Source organism: Salvelinus sp. IW2-2015, linkage group LG23 (genome assembly GCF_002910315.2).
Source record: "Salvelinus sp. IW2-2015 linkage group LG23, ASM291031v2, whole genome shotgun sequence".
In the NCBI taxonomy this organism is placed as follows: domain Eukaryota; kingdom Metazoa; phylum Chordata; class Actinopteri; order Salmoniformes; family Salmonidae; genus Salvelinus; species Salvelinus sp. IW2-2015.
Genome location: NC_036863.1, coordinates 18623713 through 18646323, shown reverse-complemented (window position 1 = coordinate 18646323; position 22611 = coordinate 18623713). Strand labels below are relative to the sequence as shown.

Below are 22611 nucleotides of genomic sequence, written 5' to 3'. Positions count from 1 at the left end.
AGTTTAGCCTTTTCTACATTTCAGGCAAGTTCTCCTGCAACAGGGTGATCACATTAAAATCCTAAATCTGTAAGTTGTTCCCAGACACAATGTAAACAGACTGCATTAAAATGGCACACGATGGCTACACATCTATCAAAAATCCCAGCTGTGATTGATGACGGATCTCTCTGTGGCCTATCTTTTGGTTGTTTTTTGGTCAGTTCCTGGCTTTATGGTCTTTTCCATAGGATCAAAGCTCAGGAAGTATGGAGCTGTGTGGCTGAACATTAGCTGTGAATGGATGTGGTTTTGTTTTGTTTGCATTGGGTGAACAAAAGCTGTGTGTGTGTGCCCCTTATTCATGCTGGCTGGGGTCACCTCGTGTATATTATGCTCTGCTCTCCCCTATCTCTAACCCCTGGACCCGCTCTTCTCCCCCCCCCCCCCCTTTCTCTCAGATGACGGTCAATGTGCCGAGCCTGCTCTGTAATGTGGTTTGCAGCTGACATATCAGGGAGGACCAGTCCCCACTAGATTAATCTGCTTTCCGACACAGCTTCCTTTTCCTCCTAAGTGATTTGAGATCAGGGTGGGTCACTTACACCGAGATGTTGGAGGGGCACTCCTTTCACGAGAGAGAGAGAGAGGAGGGCAGGTTGAGGAGGGCTGATGAACTCAGAGTAAAGAGAGAAGAGAAGGGTTGGTGTTTGACTCAGATGGAAGCCCTCTAAGGTATATGAAGCAATACAGGGTTTGGCTAAGAGATTTTATGAACAATACTGGGAAAATTAGAGACAGGTTGCCATGTCATGGCATTTGTGGGAAAATATGTGTTTGTGTTAGTCATTGGTGTTGAATGGATTTTTACTGTTGGATCCCATTCATTTGAGGTTGATGGGAGGAGACAGGAATGGCTTTGAAATAAATGAAGGATAAACACTAGACTAATCAAGATTTAATGAATTCCTTGGCTAGAACATGCATTTAATCTTTAAATGTACAAATCCTAAAAGCGTTTTGTATTGTATATGATTCCATCTTTCTTGGATGAAGGACACATGGGGACCTGACCTTGGAGACCTTGTGGGGTCACATGGGGACCTTGTGGTTTCAGGGAGTATACCCAGTGATGAGATAATCATGAGTGTGGTCTGCACTGTGGTCTCCTGACATCACAACAAATGGATGTTGGAATGAAAGTTGAAGTAGAGTCTCAATTTCCATTTCCCCCAAGAATGACTGAATATGCTTAGAATGCCTTGACCTAACCCAATAACCTAAAGAATACCTGGAAATAAAAAAAACTCTCAGGTCTTTCTACAGCTAAATTGGGGGTGTTGGGATAGGGAGATACTGAACAGTTGAGAAAGTCTAAAACATTTAATGAAATGTTTGTTGATTTGGGACTTTTTGATGCCATTGGCACAGAGTATTTAATTAGAAATCAAAAGTGTAAACCCCCTAAAGCAGGCTTTGGGCGACAGTGGCTAGCAGGGGAACCTAACAGATTTCTCATGTAAAATATATTTAATTTCAATGAGAATAACCTGTATAAATAGAGGGGGAAACTAAGAAAAAAAAGGGGAAAACATCCCAAAAAATTACAGGAAGTAACGCAGACTCTTTAGGAGGCCTATCCCATCCTATCCCATCTAGATGGCACCGGATGAACTTACCTCAGACCTGTGATGCCAGGATGTAGCGATTGTCCTGTGAGGAAGACAAAAAGTTGGACAAAATGACTGTGAAACGTTAATGATCAAGAGGGTGTGTGGTAGTTTAGAGGGTCAGGTTGGTTAATATTGGTACTCTTTGCCCATGTTGTCGATCATATGTGGATATTATTCATGTATAATGAGGTCTTTATATATTTTATATAGAGCCTGGTAGACACCCTGCTGGTTTAATCATAGCGTATACTTCTGTGCTCTAATTCAACCCAGGTAGAAGTGAATGAAACTGGAGCACTTTTACTGGCCATGGTAATCCCTCTATAATGAGGGGGCCTGGTTTTCAGGTGAGTTTTCCAGGGGTCATTCTGTCTGCCATTTTACCCACAAAACAATGAGTGCACAAGGAGGTATTCATCAGACTGCAATCTAATGTTATATCCACCACATATGTGCATAGAGCTTAGGGTTTAAATCACGGACCGGTCCCAAATTACCTGCAATTTGAGCAGAGCCCCATGGATCACAAATCAATCATACTCGGTTCATGCCAAAATCCACACTTAATGAATCTGAACCAGTTGATTGTAAACCAAGTGAATGGAGCTTTGATTGTAATAGAAATCTAAGAGGGATATGTCTTTGCGCTTTCTTTCTGCGTACAGGAAGCATTGTCGGTGGTGAGTGAGGACCAGTCGCTGTTCGAGTGCTCCTACGGAACGCCCCACCACGCCAAGGCTGAGATGGCGGCCGCGGCGGCGGCCAGCGAGTACTGCCAGACGGCCAAGATGAGCCCCAGGGTGCACCAGCAGGACTGGCTGTCCCAGCCGCCCGCCCGCGTCACCATCAAGATGGAGTGCAACAGTGGACAGGTCAACGGCAACAGGTACAGCAGTCCGCCTTTAGCTTCACTTTTACATATGTCTGGCCCATATCGTGTGAGCTCTGGAGAGTGCTAGCATTAGAAGGGGCGAAGTGACACAGTGCTTTACACCCTGGGGTCCACTGTGCACTGGGCTGCAGCCGGGCTGCCTGTGGCCCTGATTTCCTGTCTATTGTCTGCATTTCTATTAATGTACTTTAAACATGTGGGTCGATGCGGCCTGAAATCGAATGTCGTAATGTAAATATTTTGAATTACGGGGGCAGAAAATTCAATGCGCTGGTATAGAGTCAGTTAAAGGGACGTCTGCTGTTTACGCCCATCAATAGTAAAGAGTCTCGCCTGGCCTACACAGTAACAGCCAGCAGCCAAGCTACTTGCCAAACAGACGAGGAACTTGACTGAGGTTTTCAGTAGGTGAAAAAAAACTGGCAAAGCTGCCTGAGACCCAATCCAAGACAGAGTCGCTGCTGTTGGAATCCCAAACTCAAAACAGCTGTACCACAAAAAAAATATAGAAGGACCGCCACTGCATTCATATTTCTAACACATCACACACGCGCAAGAACCCCCCCTCCATCCATCTAGCCACCCTCCAATCACCACACAGCCATCTCCATCTTTGGAGCAGGCCTCTCCACAGACACCCAGGCAGAGGGCCTTATTTATCTGGCGGTGAGACATGGGAAAGATTGTTCCAATTAGTGACGAGTCAGGGAGCAGAGGAAGATTTACAGCGGAGATCAACACAGACAGCACTGCTGCTCCTGCACACACCACCATCCTCCCCTCCAATCACTAGGCTACTAGAGGGAGGCCTACTGTACTGCCAAATAAATGTATGTGTGTGTTTGGAGGGGGGGGGGAGACAGGTGTGTGTGTGTGTGTGTGTGTGTCTGTGTGTGCACACACCATGTGTATGCTAGCATCTGGGGACCCAAAGCTCAACCCGGAGTGTTCCAAAGCACTCCGACATCCCAGGAGTTTGGTTCTAGTTTCCAGAGTTGATCATCTTAAAGATTGTGTTACATGGCATGGCAATGGGTTTTTTATGGCTGAAGCTTTAGAAAAGGGAGGTAGCGTAAGGGTACAGCTGGGTGACAGATAGCCTCAGCGATGGAAATTATTATGGGGAATGTTGACATGGGGGCTAGCAGGGGTCCTGAGGCTACCCTCATTATCTGGATTTAATGGGTTTGTGGACCTCCCCTCCCATGCCCCCCTCCATCACCCCCACCCAGTACCCTCAGTGAGCAGCAGCAGGGTTTATGGGAAGTGAAGTGGGCCCGGGAGCCCAACCTCTTGGCAGATTAATTAGCTGACCCAAACCTGGAGAACAATGAACAAGTTAGCTTCAAGACAAGGTCGACGAGACGCCTGCACTCCTCTACGCTAGGATTCCCTTGGATTGTTTGTTCTTTCTGTCTACCTCGCTCTGTCTCTCTCTCTCATTCTTATCTCTATATCTGTCTCTAGTTTTTGCTTCTCTGTATCTGTCTCTTTCTTTCTCTCTACAGTGATAGAGGGTTGAATGTGTTTTAGCATGTGTCTGGGCCCAGTGGAGAGCAGTTTACAGTTGCTTGGCCTCCGTAAGCCTCTGATGGTGACTCATACTGGGTGGGAAACAATAGAGTAAGTGAACTTATGTCCAATGGGCTCGGGCTCGGACACACACACACACACACACACACACACACACACACACACACACACACACACACACACACACACACTAATCAGGGCTGAACTGCAGCGCACTTCGCAGCATCACATACAAATGCATATGTCTACACACAGACACTGAGACTTCCACAGTAGACTCAGACACACAGATATACTAGTTTTCCATTGATCCCATTGCGTTCATCTTTAATCAGACATTCTAACACAACATAGTTCATTTGTTTTGGCTAATTAGCTCAAATTTACCACAGTCGCCGCCCTTTGAATACAATCTCAATCCATTTCACAATAATAGATAACATCCCCAGTTCTTGTGATATTTTTCGAACAGCACATGTGGTGACATGGCTGCTCTCCACAGTCAAATGAACATCAGATACTTTCACAATAAAATCTTGGAAGGGTGCAGTAGTATGATCTTCTGCCCAAACTGTTAAACTCAAGCAAGCGTAAATTGATTACATAAAGGAAATCTCGTTGTCTCCCTCTCCAATTGCAAAAGATACTTGGTTTTTCTTCTGAAACTGGGCCGCAAGAAAAAAGCATGCATTTTGAATTAGCAAAGATGAATTCTGTTACTTATTTTCTCTTCCTCTCTCGCTCTCTCTCTGTATTGATTGAAATGAAATATGATAGAAACTGTAGAAGTATGGGCATTGTGCATTACATTTGTCACACCCTGGCCTTAGTATTCTTTGTTTTCTTTATTATTTTAGTTAGGTCAGGGTGTGACATGGGGAATGTTTGTGTTTTATCGGTTTTGGGTGGTTATATGGTAAAGGGGGTGTTGGGTGTAGTGTATGGGTTTGTGTTGAGTGTATGTGTCTAGCTGTGTCTATGTTGGTGTAGTTGTCTAGGAGAGTCTATGGTTGCCTGAATGGGTTCCCAATTAGAGACAGCTGATTTCTGTTGTCTCTGATTGGGAGCCATATTTAGGGTAGCCATAGGCTTTCGTTTGAGGTGGGTAATTGTCTATGTTATACGTTTGTAGCCTGTATGTGCACTACGTTCATAGCTTCACGGTCGTTTGTTTGTTTTGTTAGTTTTGTAATAGTGTTTTGTTTTTGGTTCTCCTTCATAATAAAAAGGAAGATGGCTTATTTTCCTAATGCTGCGTTTTGGTCCGTCAATCCTCCACACGATCGTGACAACATTTTGGGAATGCATGTGAAGTATGATTTGTGCATGAGCAAATGTTCTATAAAACGAATTGGTCTAGGCTTGTTTTGATCCTTAAAACAGTGTTGCGAAAGAAAATGTTTTTGGGGGGTATGTTTTATAGTAAATAAGATCATTTGAATTCCCCCCAACTTCCTGTTCATATTTAAAGTTTTATTTTGGCCTAGTTTAGACGTTCTTTTCAAAWTTTTTGGTCAAACTCAAACTGGCAGAATGTTTTTCAATCAGACAAATTCCGAGGGACCTTTCAGTACAAGTCACACCTTGGACATCTCTCACCCCTTGCTCAACTCGTAGATCCAGATACCATATTGACTTAATGATGGATTCCCTAATGATGAGAGTTCCATCTTCTGGGAAGAGGAAGGCAATCACTCAGGTTGGGAAATATTTGTAGTGAAGCTTTCACCTGATTTTTTATGTTGACCTTCTGAACCCCATTGAATGGGGTCTCTAGTTTCTGCAGTCAAGTTGCTAACATTTATGGACACAAGTGAGACCCCCTTTGGGAGTCAGAATTTCTGCCAAGTGAAAAACAAGGTATTTAAGGTGGTCCACTTTGCAGCAATGTGGTAATTTCAGTTGAAAGTCTCATGTTAACATTACAATCTGGAAACTGGTTCATTCCGGTTATAAGAATAATCCTGTAGGAAAAATAAATGACCATCAACATTTTGTCATTGGACAGTCTTTGGGACTAACAGCACTATAGGCAATTAATTCACAGAAGAAGTATGAAACGTCTCTTTATGATAGTGCCATAAAATAGTTACTGTAATCTTTGGGACTAAGATTATTGAAATACGACTGGATGAAAAAATCCCTCCAACAGCAGATCTGAGAATAAATCACTTATATGTGTTTTTACTTTGAAACAGCTATTCCCAAATCACATGCATCTGGGGGCTGTACCCGTGGCAAGGACATACTCTCCATCAAGGCTGGGTCAGGAGAGGCCAACAGTTGGTTGACACATGACTTAGATTCCAAGAAATGGTTCCAAAATGGTTCATATCTTGGCCACAGCAGGTTGATATGAATTTATATGAKATTCCATGGGTAATCCATCCCATCTGGTGGCCGCGCCCCGGGGGAATCAGAAGCTATGATAATGGCAGAAGAGTCATTTGGAATGGGGTCATTTATGGGGCCCAGGGCCCCTGGCACGCCTCCCTCCCTCCACTTTATTTTAGTGGAGATCCGTCTTTTTATGTGGCTTCAGGAGAGCTGCGGGGCACAGGTTGCAGCCATAGCTGGGATATTCGAAAGAATAATGGATTGGAATGGTAGAGACAAAAAATCTGAGAATACTTTGTTTTGCAGTCTGTGGTGGGAGGAGAGTTGACATCACAATTACACAGTCTCCTCTGTTTGAGCATCAAGGCACACACTAGCAATGTTATGGGGAGATTTTTGGGTCAACATGAATGCATGGGATAATACATAGATACAGATAGATAATCATCAACAAACATTTTACTAATGGTTTACAAACAAATTACTAATGGTTTATAAACAGTCGTTTAACAGATGTTCCAGTGTAGTGTTACCAGTTAGGTAAACCAATAGTCTTGATGAGCATTGCAGGTGTGGTTGACCCCGCCCCTCTGGGATTGACTCCGCCCATATGTGGATGACTCCGCCTCCCTGTGACTGACCCCACTCCTCCCTCTGTGTTTTGTCCTGACAGAAACTCTCCTGACGAATGCAGCGTGGGGAAGAACGGGAAGCTGTCCAGTGGAGGAGAGGGCAGCACCCCTGTCACTTACAGCAGTTACCTGGAGGACAAGCACATCGCTCCCCCCAACATGACCACCAATGAGCGCCGTGTCATTGTTCCCGCAGGTAACAGAGCACCTTAACACATCAAATGACACCACAGTGATTTGAACACCAGAACACTTTTCTTTAGACAACTGAAGCTCTTAGTTAGATCTTCTCAATTACCTTGGGTCGACTCACCTGTCTTCAGTTAAGATGATATTAAAAATCACATCTCGTCTGATGTGAACTAGCTCACGAGCTCATGTGTCCTATGTACACATGTAAACATAGCAAAAGAGGACCTGCTTTAGAATGAGAAGCAGGGCATTGCCCTCTGCGGTTAAAGGAGCCTTCAATACCAGTCCCAATCAGTCATGTGAGTCACTCACTGCTTTCGATTAGGGGACCTCATGTCTCTCACATACATTCATCTGTCACAAGGAGAGACTTCCTGTTATCTGCAGCACAGAAGCCCCAGCGTTTTGTTGCAGAGTGTGCTTTTCCTTGTCTAGACGGTTTCCTATGGTGTCTGTCCAACTGGGTGGATAAGGAGCAGGGTGGCGTAAGGAGCAGGGTGGAGAGGGGATGTGAGTCCCTGCCAAATGGGAGAAAAGTATTTTATCAGTTCCCCGTTCAAAGACACACACCTAGAATACAACACTGAATCCTGACTGGAACATCCATGAGGCTGTGCTGTGTCTTTTGGGTAAAAAGAGGAATCAGAATAGCCAAAATAAAGCACCTTTGAAATTAGGTGCTAACTTTGTAAATATTTCAGAATCTACACTGTTTTTTCTTTGATATAAAGTCATAGATCTGCATTAGATAGTCACTTCTTGATGCATCAAAAATAAATAAAATCCTGGCCTATGTGCATATGGGTTTTAATGACTACACTTTTTGTGAACTACACTACCGGTCAAAAGTTTTAGAACATCTACTCATTCAAGGGTTTTTCTTTATTTTTACTATTTTCTACATTCTAGAATAATAGTTAAGACATCAAAACTATGGAATAACACATATGGAATCATGTAGTAAACAGAAAAAGTGTTAAACAAATCAAAATATGTTTTATATTTGAGATTCTTCAAATAGCCACCCTTTTCCTTGATGACAGCTTTGCACACTCTTGGCATTCTATTAACCAACTTCACCTGGAATGCTTTTCTAACAGTCTTGAAGGAGTTCACACATATGCTGAGCGCTTGTTGGCTGCTTTTTCTTCACTCTCTGGTCTGACTCATCCCAAACCATTTCAATTTGGTTGAGGTCGGGGGATTGTGGAGGTCAGGTCATCTGATGCAGCACTCCATCACTCTCCTTCTTGGTAAAATATCCCTTACACAGCCTGGAGGTGTGTTGGGTCATTGTCCTGTTGAAAAACAAATGATAGTCCCACTAAGCCCAAACCAGATGGGATGGCGTATCGCTGCAGAATGCTGCGGTAGCCATGTTGGTTAAGTGTGCCTTGAATTCTAAATAAATCACAGACAGTGTCACCAGCAAAGCACCCCTCACACCATAACACTTCCTCCTCAATGCTTTACGGTGGGAAATACACATGCGGAGATCATCCATTCACCTACTCCACGTCTCACAAAGACACAGCGGTTGGAAACAAAAATGTCCAATTTGAACTCCAGACCAAAGGACACATTTCCAACGGTCTAATGTCCATTGCTTGTGTTTCTTTGCCCAAGCAAGTCTCTTCTTCTTATTGGTGTCCTTTATTAGTGGTTTCTTTGCAGCAATTCGACTATGAAGGCCTGATTCACACAGTCTCCTCTGAACAGTTGATGTTGAGATGTGTCTGTTACTTGAACTCTGTGAAGCATTTATTTGGGCTGTAATTCCTGAAGCTGGTAACTCTAATGAACTTATCCTCTCCAGCACAGGTAACTCTGGGTCTTCCATTCCTGTGGCGGTCCTCATGAGAGCCAGTTTCATCATAGCGCTTGATGGTTTTTGCGACTGCACTTGTAGAAACTTTCAAAGTTCTTGAAATGTTCCGTATTGACTGACCTTCATGTCTTAAAGTAATGATGGACTGTCTTTTATCTTTGCTTATTTTAGCTGTTCTTGCCATAATATGGACTTGGTCTTTTACCAAATAGGGCTATCTTCAGTTTACCCCCCTACCTTGTCACACCACTACTGATTGGCTCAAACGCATTAAGAAGTCAATCAATTCCACAAATTAACTTTTAAGAGGGCACACCTGTTAATTGAAATGCATTCCAGGTGACTACCTCATGAAGCTGGTTGAGAGAATGCCAAGAGTGTGCAAGGCTGTCATCAAGGCAAAGGGTGGCTATTTGAAGAATCTCAAATCTCAAATATATTTTGATTTGTTTAACACTTTTCTGTTTACTACATGATTCCATATGTGTTATTTCATAGTTTTGATGTCTTGTCTACAATGTAGAAAATAGTAAAAATAAAGTAAAACCTTTGAATATTCTAAAACATTTGACCCAAAGTGTACATGAAGCTCAAACTAAATCCTTTGTCACAGTGTAACCTTTATTTAACTAGGCAAGTCAGTTAAGAACAAATTCTTATTTACAATGATGGCTAACCGGGGAACAGTGGGTTAACTGCCTTGTTCAGGGGCAGAACAACAGATTTTTACCTTGTCAGCTTTGGGATTCGATCCAGAAACCTTTCGGTTACTGGCCCAACGCTCTAACCACTAGGCTACATGCCACCCCACAGTAATGTATCCAATGGAAAATAACCATAGAGAAACTTTGTTTAGAGTAATTTTCCCAAAGACAAACCTGTCCATTGACGGCCCGGAGCACTGTACTCTCTATCTGGAGGTTGTGCAACAGTTTTTCTGGCATAGTGCAACTTCCTCTCCAACTGAAGCTGACAAGGACAATGACGCGACATGTTAAGAACATCCTGTTTTTGCTGTTCATTTAGAGGACAATAGCCACACACTGCACCACGGAATGTAATGGGAGGTCAATATTCAACTGGCTTCTCTGCTCTACGTATAGGAAACACATTCCTGATATTTTGGTATAGGGACTTGGGGAGGGCATTTCAACTTCAAATACATACAGATCTCTTCCTATWTGATGCACAATGCACCCCTTAGTGCATTTTAAGAGGCCCTAGAGCCCCACCCAACAMCTCTGCTATATAGGATAATATATTGTTGGAGAGAATACAGAAACGTTATGTAAAAGTGTATTGCCTATGATATAATTAAGCAATAAGGCACGGGGGGTGTGGTATACTGTATGACCAATATACCACGGGCCAAGGGCTGTTCTTACGCACAATGCACGCGGAGTGCCTGGACACAGCACTTAGCCGTGGTATATTGGCCAATATACCCACAAACCTCTGAGGTGCCTTTATTGCTATTATAAACTGGTTATCAACGTATTAGAGCGTAAAAATAAATGTTTTGTCATACCCCGTGGTATACGGGTCTGATATAAACACGGCTGTCAGCCAATCAGCATTCAGGGCTCTAACTACCGCAGTTTATAATATGTAGTACTTGATTACACCTCTATAGTTTCTGTCCCATCTGAATTCAATCTGCATTACAGTGCATTCACTGCTTAATGCCACATCCACTATATTGTTTGGATGGTTAAGTCCTCCAATATTGCACTGAGACAGACCTAGGGCTGAGGAGAGCGAGTGCCAGCCAGCCTCCCCTTCGCCCAACTGATCCTTGCCTCGTGTCTCTGTAGCGAGGGATGAGTTTACCGTTGCCCCTTGTCTTCTGAGCCTGTGTAAGTACTCTGGCTTCCCCCCCCCCCCCCCCCCCAAACAAAAAAAATATATTAGAGGCTCGTAGTCTCGTTCTCAGAGAGATAGGGTTACATCTGCGTTCTAAATAGCACCCTATCCCCTATACGATGCACTACTTTTGACCAGGGCACATAAGGCTCTGCTCATAAGTGYTGCACTATGTAGGGAATAGGGTGCCATTTGGGACACAGATACAGAGTTACAGGTACTGTTAAATATTGCTGGAACGGAGGACCAGACGACAGTGTGGTTTGTTTCTGTACCTGTCAGCTGTTTTTTGGATCCTGTTAAGTTTGTTAGGTGTGTGTGTGTTTGGTAACAGTGGTCTTATCTCTGGGAAAGAGAATGTCATCGTTCTAAACACAGTACTCATGTAATTGGACTGTATTTGCACAAATTAACATTTATTTAGAAAATGTTGGTTGTTAAAACCAGTTTCATTGCAAATGTATTCTCAACTATTATCATATAAAGAATGAGAGTAAGTATGAACTGTATGAAAATAAGTAAGTATAAACGTGAGAGTTTACTATGAGAGTTTCCATTCTCCTTTCTCTGTGGTGGGATAAGTTGCTCCAGTTACATGTTGCTACTCGCTGCATCTTACCCCTTCTATAGTGTTAACACATCCCCCTTTCTATGTTGTGTCCATGGCCTTGCAGATCCCACACTCTGGTCCACGGAGCATGTACGCCAGTGGCTGGAGTGGGCAGTTAAGGAGTATGGCTTGCTGGACGTGGACGTGGCTCTCTTCCACAACATGGACGGCAAGGACCTGTGCAAGATGAGCAAGGAGGACTTCCAGAGGCTCACGCTCAGCTACAACGCAGACATCCTGCTCTCCCACCTGCACTACCTCAGAGAGAGTGAGTCTAGTATCTTCCTTCTCCTCCTCATCATCCCTCTCCTCTCCTCCCTCTCCGTGCTCCCGCCTTCTGTCCCTTTTCCCCAGCTGACCAACACAATGCGTTGGCAGGTGGTAAAGAGAAATGCTACAAAGGGCTACTACTGAAGGGCTGCTGTAGTCTGGTGGTCCATTCTTTACCTGTATACCAGGGGTAAGGTAGGAAACTTGTACTGGGGGGTTATAAGGTAAGCAGGCCTCAGGTGCTTTACATTTTGGCCTGAAACCAAAGCCTGTACACACTGTGGCTCTCTAGACCCAGACTTGCCTAGATTATTAAGGAGAAAGGGGAGTGTGAGATACAAGATACACTTGTTCCGTTAACAAAGTGTCTGCTTGTTAAAAGTCATAGCTTGTTAAAGTTAGGGCAAAGGGCAGATCCTGCAGCCTTCCAGTAGCGAGCCTCAGTAATCCTGTCTGTGTGTAGTGTGAATCAAACTGAGCTCTCACTGACGTACTCCAGAGGGCCTCAGCTATTTTGCTTGACTACAGATTAGAATGCAACCTGGTGAAGGAGTCCCTGTTGCTGCTGCTTCTGCTGCTTTGGCTGAATGACTCACTGCTCCAAGGCCTGCTTTCCTGTCCACTGCACCTCACCTCCCCTCTACACAAACACGTTTTTTTGTGCATGTCATCCACATGCTCGTTCACTTGCGCACACACACACACACACACACACACACACACACACACACACACACACACACACACACACACACACACACACACACACACACACACACACACACAGTTTTTAAATTGTTAGCAGTAGATGTGACGTAAGTAGTAGTTGGTAGTAGTAGTAGGATTAATGGTGGCAGTAGTGTAACAATAATAAATCATTAACATGTTTTGAAGAGGATAAGATATACTACATCAAAGTCCTAATTGACACCCATCTAAGAGACGTATTTGTTTATAGTCATTGAGAAGGTTTGTCAGACTCTTGAGATTATGTGTATCTTTGATAGTCTGTCTCTTTCTGCTCTCCAAGAATAGGGTAGTCCAAGTTCCATTTGATCGTGCAGACAACTTTCCAAATGAACCATTACTCTTCTCATATGACTGCTAATGGTTTTGTTGTTTATATCAGTGCGGTTTGGTAGGTTTAGCCACAGATGTACAGATGAGGTAAGTGATGGGAAAAGAGAGGAAACAAACAGAAAAGATAGCCAGACACACAGACCACACAGACAGACAGATAGCTGAGGAGTCCAGAGTTTAGAGTGGCGTACCACCACGTTCTGAACTGGCTGTTGTTTGTGTTATTCCACAATCATGTGCTTGAAGCTCTCTTGAAACATGTCTCACAAAAATCTTTTGAATTACCTTTCTTATACATTCCTTAGTGCAATCAACAGTTCCCATCCACTCATTTAAATACTATGGCAGTTTGAAATTGATAAGAGAGAAATGCCAATAGGCCTACTTATCTGTCTCCAAAGACTTCTTTTTGTTTGGCTTTAGATGTAAAATGTCTGAAGGAGTGTAGGCACACCTACACTATTCACAGACCCTGACGGCTGGCTTTGTATTGAGTCTCTTCGACTGGAAAAAACACTAGTGATGGGGAAAGGAAGAATGCCCTCTCCTCCTTTTGTTTGTGTAATGGTTTCTGCTCCTCTTTCCCCCTTGTGTACACACGCTCGCCGAATTTACTCTGGAGGAGGGAAAATTTGGGAAAAGCGATGGATTCTCACAGACCAATGTGGCACGAGTGTTAACTGTTTATTTGGTTGGTCCTCCCTGCCATTGTCTCCCCTCTCGCTATGGCGATGTGTTCCACACTTACATGCTCTCTCTTTCTCGCTCGTTCTTTCCCACTCCATTCCCCTCTCCTCACCCTCTATCTTCCCTGTACTGCTCCTTGGCCTGTTGAATGTTTGCCTCTATGGCAGTTCTGAGAGCAGCCCTTACCTTAGTGCATCGCTAAAGGTCTGTGTTTATCATGGCTGACGCCCCCCAACGCATCACTCCTTGCACATCATAGGTGTTTTGAGCTGTTTCTTTTTTGGTTCATCTCTTTTCAAAAGAATGTTTATTTCTCAGCTCCACTTCCTCACTTGACTTCCGATGATGTTGACAAAGCCTTACAAAACCCCCGCGGTTAATGCATGCTCGCAACACAGGAAGGAGACCCCTGCCCCCCTTCTCTACCTTTGCTTTGCTCCGCCACCACAGTATCCTCACACTCACACAGTACCCACCTATGTATATTCAGTGCACTTTTTATATACTGTACATGCACACTGCTTTTTTGTATTCATATGATTATCAGATTATGCATCAAGTCATCTAATCTGATACTGGTTGTTATTATTTCTGTGTTTTTGTTATGTGGTGCAGAAAGTTACTGTATGCTGGTGCATTAATGCATTGTGCTGTAGAGCGTAGATGAAGGCATGTGCTAAAGTCTAACGTTGATGCATAGTGCTGTAATTACCCCTGTGCTGCACGAAATCCCTCCCCACATGGATATGGAACGTTCAGTCAATGTGTCATGAAAAGTTGTGACATTACGGTACATAATCATTCACGTAATTCATTAATTATCCTCTCTTTCACTCTCCACAGAGGTGCAAGTTTTATTTTCCCCAACACTACCGTTTATCCCACTGACAACTCCCCCAGAGTCTCCGCTAGGCCAGGTGGTGATTCATACTCCTACAAGTTTATGTAGATGAGCATAAGAGCTTACTGTGAGCACATCCAATTACACTTAGAGGAGCAAGGTGCATGGGTAAAGGAGAAACAAGGAACCACACACCTTGCAGACAAAGTACTACATGTTGATTATTGTACAAAATACTCATATACAAAGTATGTTTAGAAGACGTTCGTCAAAATATATTTTTAAAGGTGCTTTAATTTGTTTAATTCAACACAAGCATCCTCTGCCCTTAAATAATACTCCCAGACTGCAGCAGTTGTGCCTATGTGTTAGGCCCCTTGTATTATGGAAGGTTTCTGGCATACAATCACTCCTACTCAGACCGATGAGGTGACCCACTGAAATGCACTCACTCATCATGTTTTAGTTTTTATCATAGCGCCATCCAGGTTGAGGTTCATAACTGCAGGCAGCAGGTTGACTTGTCATTACTGTTATTTTACAGACCTGGCATATGAAGCAGCCAGAAGATCTGGATGGCCTACACAAGCTGTATCTCCACCAAAGGTAAGGAGTCACAATGTACTGTACACCAGTCCTTGTCAAAAGATGCACTCCCTTTGCTTTTCATCTATTGGGAAATGTGTCAACGTACATCACAATTAATTTAAGAGGGTACATCTTTACAAGCCTGTGGACTAGACGTAAACAAAACAGTCTGGGCAGAATCAGAGAACAGAAAATTGTATATCTCAAGATAAGAATATATTTCTCCACTGTATACACTTGGAACATTGCCCTCAAGAAACCAACCCCCTGCTAATATTTTGGAACTTTATCCCTCAAGGTTCCCAGCCTCCCCAGTCATTGTCACCAAAACAGGAGAGCAGAGGCTCAGCTAGGTAAGATATTAGCTTGAACAGTACTCTGAAATAGATGGTATTGAGCTGAATAAAATATTCCTCCTACTAATGTGAATGTTTTTCCCTTCTTAGATCCTTACCAGATCTGGGCCCACGAGCAGCAGGTCAAACCCCGGGTGAGTTTTATGGAGGGTGTGATGATTATCACTTCATTAGATAAAATGTACAATTTTAGAAATGTAATATTACAACAAAGGAACCATTTATATGAGCAGCTGTTATGGTGGTGACTGTTGCAATAAGTTGTTGTTGTGGTGTTGACTGTAACATGTCTGTATGTAGTTGTTATGGTGATGACCACCTGTCTCTCTCCAGACTGTATTATAATTGTTACGATATTGACTCCCTGACTCTGTCCCGACTGTATAAGTAATTGTTACACTGTTGACTTCCTGCTCTGTCCAGACGTTGGCCGGGACTCAAACAAACCGCAATCCCGCACATCGCACTACTCTTGAGCTTTAAAGGTAATTTATGTTTGAGCTGACATCCGCAGCGTTTACCCTGAATGCGATCGTGAACATCAAGGAAATTGCCTTTGAAAGTGAAGTGCAGTCGATGTGACATGTGCGGTTTGAATCCCAGCCAGTATTAGTAATTGTGACTGTGCTGACACCCTTTCTGCCTGCAGGCTCGGGACAGATACAGRTGTGGCAGTTCCTGCTGGAGCTCCTGTCAGACAGCYCCAACTCCGGCTGCATCACRTGGGAGGGCACRAATGGRGAGTTCAAGATGACCGACCCTGACGAGGTGGCGAGGCGCTGGGGCGAGAGGAAGAGCAAGCCCAACATGAACTACGACAAGCTGAGCCGCGCCCTGCGCTACTACTACGACAAGAACATCATGACCAAGGTGCACGGCAAGCGCTACGCCTACAAGTTTGACTTCCACGGCATCGCCCAYGCCCTGCAGCCCCACCCGCCAGAGTCCTCCATGTACAAGTACCCCTCCGATCTGTCCTACATGAGCACCTACCATGCACACCAGCAGAAGGTCAACTTCGTCACGCCCCACCCTCAAGCGCTACCCGTCACCTCCTCCAGCTTCTTTGCTGCCCCCAACCCCTACTGGAACTCCCCCACCGGAGGTATCTACCCCAACACCCGGCACCCAGGCGCTCACATGCCCTCCCACCTGGGCACGTACTATTAGACCTGCCAAGGGAAGGGCGTCTTGCTACGCTAAAACTGGAGGAAGAAACGGGAAGAAACGGGAAAACACAAAGGGTTTCTGTTTGGATAGTGTCAGAACCAAACAAAAACAGGGGCAGGATCAATAATGAAGAAATTTGGTAGAGGTAGGGTAACTGGTGTAAGTCTAGGGCATGAGCAGGTGAGGGAACTCAAGGTTCTGTAAAGGATTAAGAGGAGGGCTACAGACATGTCGCTATAAGACGATATAGGAGGGAAAACTGTAAATGTAAAAAGGGCAATAGTGGACGTTACTATGACCAAGGGCATTGTGCGACATGTAGCTTCTGAGAACAGTTAAAGATACGTCTTTGAGTAGAATTAAAAGGGAGTTATCAGTGGATTATATAACATGATCATGTCCTTTTGATAAAGGTCGCTAAATATACCCCAAAAATACAATAGCTGCATGAACAGTTACTTATTATATATGTTTTTAAACTATTAAACTACCTTATTTAATGAAGTAAACATATCAAAGACTGTAAAGATGAGGCAAGATAAGTAAGATGTAAGTGTGGAGAGGGGTGTGGTGTGGCAGATGAGTGTGTACTTCAGAGGAAGTAGGGAGAAGTACTAAACTTGGCTGTAGTAAACTGTGAAACAAGCACCAGCAGGAAACACCTTGGGTAGATGTGTGCTAGATGGTCATGTCACATGACCATGCATGGACTCACAGACTGTTTGTGACCAAGGGTGGGGCAACATCAGAGAGGACGGCGGATCATGAAAGACACTGAAATATGTGAAAAATTAAGTATTATTCCTTTGGATATAAACTGCCTTATGTCTTATCAGTATTATTATACTACATAGTAGTGCATATGGCATTATTGAACGTAAAGGGAAGATTGTTTTACTTGACTGTTATTCTTAAAGAGAGTGCCTTGAAATCAATTAATCTGTGTTTTGGAAATTTTGAAAAACTGGAATTAAGCACGATTCGTAAAATGTTGTGTGTGACCTCAAATCTTTTTATAAGGAAGGAGGAGTTTTCTTGACCACAGTGACTTACCACAGAAACTCCCAGTTCAGCTGAAGAGATTTTACAAAGTTCCAATTTTGTATTATTGTTTTTCTGAGTCGCGAACGCTGTGCGTTTGTTAGATTGAAGTATACAAGTCAGTGTTATATTTCTTTTTATATGATAAATGTATAACTTATGCAATATATACACTACGAGTTGATCTCAGCCAGCCAAAGACACAGACAATGTTTTTATAATAGATATAGTGACAGAAATGTCATTGAAATAGACTAAAGAAGGCAGTAAACAATGAAAAAACAGTTGTGGCCTTTGAACTTTATGCTCTGTAAACAGTTTACAACATAAACTATATATACTAATATAAAACTGATTGTGTCGGCCAGGCAAGTAATTTCAGACCTGTTCAGTATTATTTTATGGGATGCAGGCTTGGGTAGAACACTTATAAGCTGCCAGCCTTGTAAGCTGAGAAACAGGACTGAGATACTGAGATTGTTTACTAAAGGGACCATAAAAATGATATACTTTGATAGATTTTCTACTGTGTCATTTCTAATAAAGTATCTTCAACCAAAGTGCTGTCCTCTCTTGTCTTGGAAGGTGAAAGATTGTGTGTTATTGTGCCCTGTCTGCATGCAGTATAAAGAGGAGTTGCCCCCATTATTTTGACCCAACACAGTCGATGTGTGCCAACAACCAAAAGACAAACCTCATTGGCTCTACCCTGAGTGTTGCCACAACAACAGAGATGAGGAGTAGAGCAGTGTGGGATGGGGGTAATGGAATTTTATAGAGCTATTTTTAGATAAAAACATCCCTTCAATCTCATTATGGTATATGGATCATATATTCTTGAAAGCCAATGGTTTATTCAGAGATAAAGATGGAACACAGCTTTTAAGCATTACACAGCCATTATCTCAAACTAGTTTTGTTACATCCCCATCTACCTTTTGAGTGAAATATGTATAATTCATTAAAATATACAACTTGAGTGATAAAAAGAAACAACATCTTGAATCTGTTTTCCTGGAATCCTCCATAACAGTTACTGCCACAAATTCAATTACACAAACACCAGCACCTGAGACACAGTCCTTATTCTGAATGCATGTCCATATACTCCTATTATAAAGCTTGTAAATACAAACAATATGCCAAATATACTGTACACAGCACATTAATGTACTCTTACCAGATGCACACTGATCAGGAACATTATTTTTTTTGCCTAAATTTGTCAGCATTCACTCATTAGGTTTATGAGTTATACAAACATATATATTTCCGTACTATGCCCAGCTAGCACATAACGTTCTGAGAACCATATGGTTATTAGAGCTTGTTGAGAGCGTGGTTGTCCTATGGTTATTTTAGAAACAACCTTCCCACAACTTTCTGGGATTGATGCAAGATAGTTTCTTTGGWACATTCTCAGCACATTTAAGGAACTTATTTTCTTGGTATTTCATTACTTTAACAGAACGTTTCCTAAAAGTTCAAACATTTCATTTTAATGGTGGTAATGTTCTAGAAACGTTCTCCAACTGGTTTGACATTGGGAATGTTCTCAAATAGTTCAGAGAATGTTAAGAAACAACGTTCTTCTGTGGGAATTTCAGTACTTCAGCATAACAGTTCCTCAAATCAAATCAAATTGTATTAGTCAGATGCGCCGAATACAACAGGTGTAGACCTTAAAGTGAAATGCAAGCCCCTAACCAACAATGCAGTTTAAAAAATATGAATAACAATAAGAAATAAAAGGAACAAGTAATTAAAGAGCAGCAGTAAAATAACAATGGCGAGACTATATACAGGGAGTCAATGTGTGGGTGCACATGGTCATGTTCAAAGTCACATTCTCGAATTGTTCCAAGAATATTAAGAAAAAAATGTATTCTGTGGGAATTTCAGTACTTCAGCATAATGTTTCCTACAGGCTTCCTCATGGTTATATTTAAAGTCATGTTCTCAAAATGTTCAGAGAATGTTAAGAATATATTCTACACAAATCCTCAAGTAAACTTTTGTGACGTTTAGAGAACGTTCTAAGATTGATATTTAAAAACATATACATTCTGTTCTCAGCATCTACAAAACTCTCTCTAGCCTGTATCTTGTTAAGTGTGTTCAGGTGTGTTGGCCGCACACCTAATCTTAATGAGTTCTCGTTTCCTTTGAAATGAGGTCTGTACGAGCATACTAAAATTAACAGCTTTGTATGTGTAAAAAATATGCCATGTTAGCTCCTTCCTGATGGCGCAGTGGACTAATTCCATGGATGAAGATCAAAGGTTCAAATCCCACTGATGCTGTGTCACACTAAAAAATAAATGTGTTTGCATGATTAAGGAAAKGCTTGGAGTTCATTAACCCAAAATAAGCTAGCAGTGTTATTAAAAGGCTTATTGAAACATTCAGTGACCATTTTAAGGAAGTTATTCAAAAACCTCCAAATAACCTGTAATTTTAGGTTTAATAAAACCTCCCAGAAAGAAAAACTTTAAAGGAACCAGAGTAAAACGTTCTCAGGACCTTCCTGCAACCTAAAAATAAATGTTCCCAGAACAGGAAAAATGTTCAACTTATGGAAACATATGGCTTCATTCCCATAACCAATGTGAAACCAAAAACATACGTTCCCACAACTTCCAAGGAACCAAATTTGCTAGCTGGGTGTATTTCCAAATTGTTTCTAGACAGTAACTATGGTAAAACAACCATTAAAGTGGATCATGCTTATTACCAGTGTGTCCAACATGTTTGAGTGTCCTCCCTTATTCCTTCTTGTACACCTCCTCCAGTTTCAGCTTCTCTGTGTTGTTGCTGAGGAGTGTCGGGTCGCTGCTTAACTGCACCTTGTCAAAGAAGTTAAAGTCGGCCACGTACCGGCCACTGGGGGTGCTGAAGAGCACGGGCTTGAACTCGTAGCCCCACAGGATCTCCTGGGGAACGAACGATGTGCGGCTCTGACACGTGGCTGCCGTGGACTCCATGGTGGCGTTGAGGGTGACCAGCAGCTCAAAGTCGCGCGTCCGCAACCTCTCAGCGGTCAGCCCCGCCAGCGGGCTGCCTTCATCCAACACGTGATAGAATGTGAGGGGCAGGATTAGGAAGGGGCACTCCCCGCATGAGTCCATGTAGAAGTCCACAGCTGTCTGGTGGATCAGAGTCTTCTCGCCCTCCTCGGTCACGTTGGGTGAAAGCAGCTTGCCGATCAGCTGGCACTGGATCAGCAGGCTTTTCCTCATGTTGGCCACACGCACCATCAGACATAGCTTGCCATCATGCCGGCAGATCACCGCCGACTGGCTGAACTTGATAGTCTCGGCCCGCTTCTTGGGTCGTGCCAGCTTGGCCAGGAAGGCCCCGGTCACGAAGATCTCAGCCAGGCCCGTGGTGACCAGCTGGACCACCAGGACGAAGATGGCCAGCGGACACTCATCGGTAATATAGCGGAAACCGTAGCCAATGGTGGTCTGCGACTCCAGGGAGAAGAGGAAGGCGCCGGTAAGGGTCTCAACATTCATGATGCACGGCGTGTGGTTGGACAGCAGCTCACCCTTGAAGTCACCGTTGCCCATGCCGATGAAGTAGAATATTACGCCGAAGAAGAACCAGGTCATGACGAAGGTGGAGGAGAACAGTGTGAGCTTGTAGCGCCACTTCATGTCCACCACCGTGGTCCAGATGTCGTGGAGATAGAGCTTTACCATGCCCTCCACATTGTCAATGCGCACTTGGTTGTGTCCATCCTTGGAGACAATCCTCCGCTGGAAATCTGCCTTCTTGGTGGTCATCTTGGTCTTAAGTGTGTTCTCTTTGGTTGGCAGTTTGTCACCCTATTTGCATGGCAAGCAGTGAGGGTGAAAAGGAAGAAGTAACAATGTTAGTCAATGGCAACAAACTAGGACACAGTAGGTAACACAGTTCAGGAATAGTTCAAGCATTAACTGGCATTTGAACAAATGTCAGTAACAAGAACATTCTCACTGGAGCTACGGTAGTTGGTTTAATCCAGGATTTAGGAGATTGATAAAATATCTCCACACACCTAATTTCACAACGAGCATATGTGACTAACCTTTCAGATATGTCCTCCATCTGATGTTGACATATGTACAGTACATCACTGAGCCAAAAACATTTCCTCAAATGTCTAAATATTGTGTAATACTGTATGTATTCCCTACTGTACATTCAAACAGGGTCTCTAATATTATATGCAAAACCATTACATTTTTGTAAATCTAAGATTCTTTATTTGTCAGTTAGCATGACACCGCAAGTACAAAAATAGAGCTCCTTGTGACGGAAAGTTTAGGAATATTCTTTTCCTTATTGTTTTCCAGGGTTAATAAGCAATTATGTGAAGTTGTAAATTAACTCAGCAGGCAGCAACACTTTTTGTAGAATGTCTTTTGTCATTAAATTACTTTTACCCCTCTAGATCTTAAAAATACAAGGAAGGTGTATACTCACATTTAGTGTTGTTGCCTTCTCAGGTGTGTGGCTTCACTTGTTCTCAGTAGTTATAATCTGCAACATGAACCTGCTGTAATACCCTTCCTGGAGAGTTCCACAATGTCCCCACTCCTCTATTGCCCTTGCTTATGCACATTGAACTTTGGCATAATTATATTTAGGACAGTTTGTGAGAACAAAAAGGAGAGAGAAGGAAGAAAACTCCTTCAATGAGTTCTTGGCTACCTGTAGGTCAGCTTTTATTAAACTCCACCTATTTACCCCACCAAACCAGGGGTAGGTATGGCAACAAGTGCTCCTTGTCACATTTTTTTCCTTCTCTGACCTCATGGTTTGTTTTGTAGTTCCATATATGATTGTTGTTGCTTTATACACACACCCTGATTTACTATCTCCAATGACTAATAATGTACTGTCAGACATTCTAAATCATTGACCAGAAAATTAAAGGGAAGATACTGTATGATGTTGTTGACAGCTAAAGACAAATGGAAAATTGGCAACGAAATTGGGTTAAATATATAATGACATTTATTTAATTAATAAAATGGCAAGTCAAGTCACAA

The 22611-nt window shown here is 42.9% G+C and overlaps 1 protein-coding gene and 1 pseudogene across 2 annotated transcripts; one reads left to right on the top strand and one right to left on the bottom strand.

Annotated features, from left to right (window-relative positions):
• LOC111950394 (transcriptional regulator Erg-like) overlaps positions 1-18132 on the top strand; it is a 30443-nt pseudogene extending 12311 nt beyond the window's left edge.
• A 274-nt stretch (positions 18133-18406) lies between these two features.
• LOC111950036 (ATP-sensitive inward rectifier potassium channel 15) lies at positions 18407-22293 on the bottom strand. 2 transcript variants are annotated; one of them, XM_023967365.2, is made up of 2 exons: positions 22043-22293; positions 18407-21402 (listed from the first exon to the last, which is right to left on the bottom strand). In XM_023967365.2, the coding sequence occupies exon 2, from the start codon at positions 21358-21360 to the stop codon at positions 20338-20340; it is 1023 nt and encodes a 340-aa protein (XP_023823133.1). In that variant the 5' UTR covers positions 21361-21402; positions 22043-22293; the 3' UTR covers positions 18407-20337. The 2 variants fall into 2 exon arrangements, with proteins under 2 accessions (XP_023823133.1, XP_023823134.1); XM_023967366.2 differs by lacking the exon at positions 22043-22293 and adding an exon at positions 21645-21854.
• Between the last annotated feature and the right edge of the window lie 318 nt (positions 22294-22611).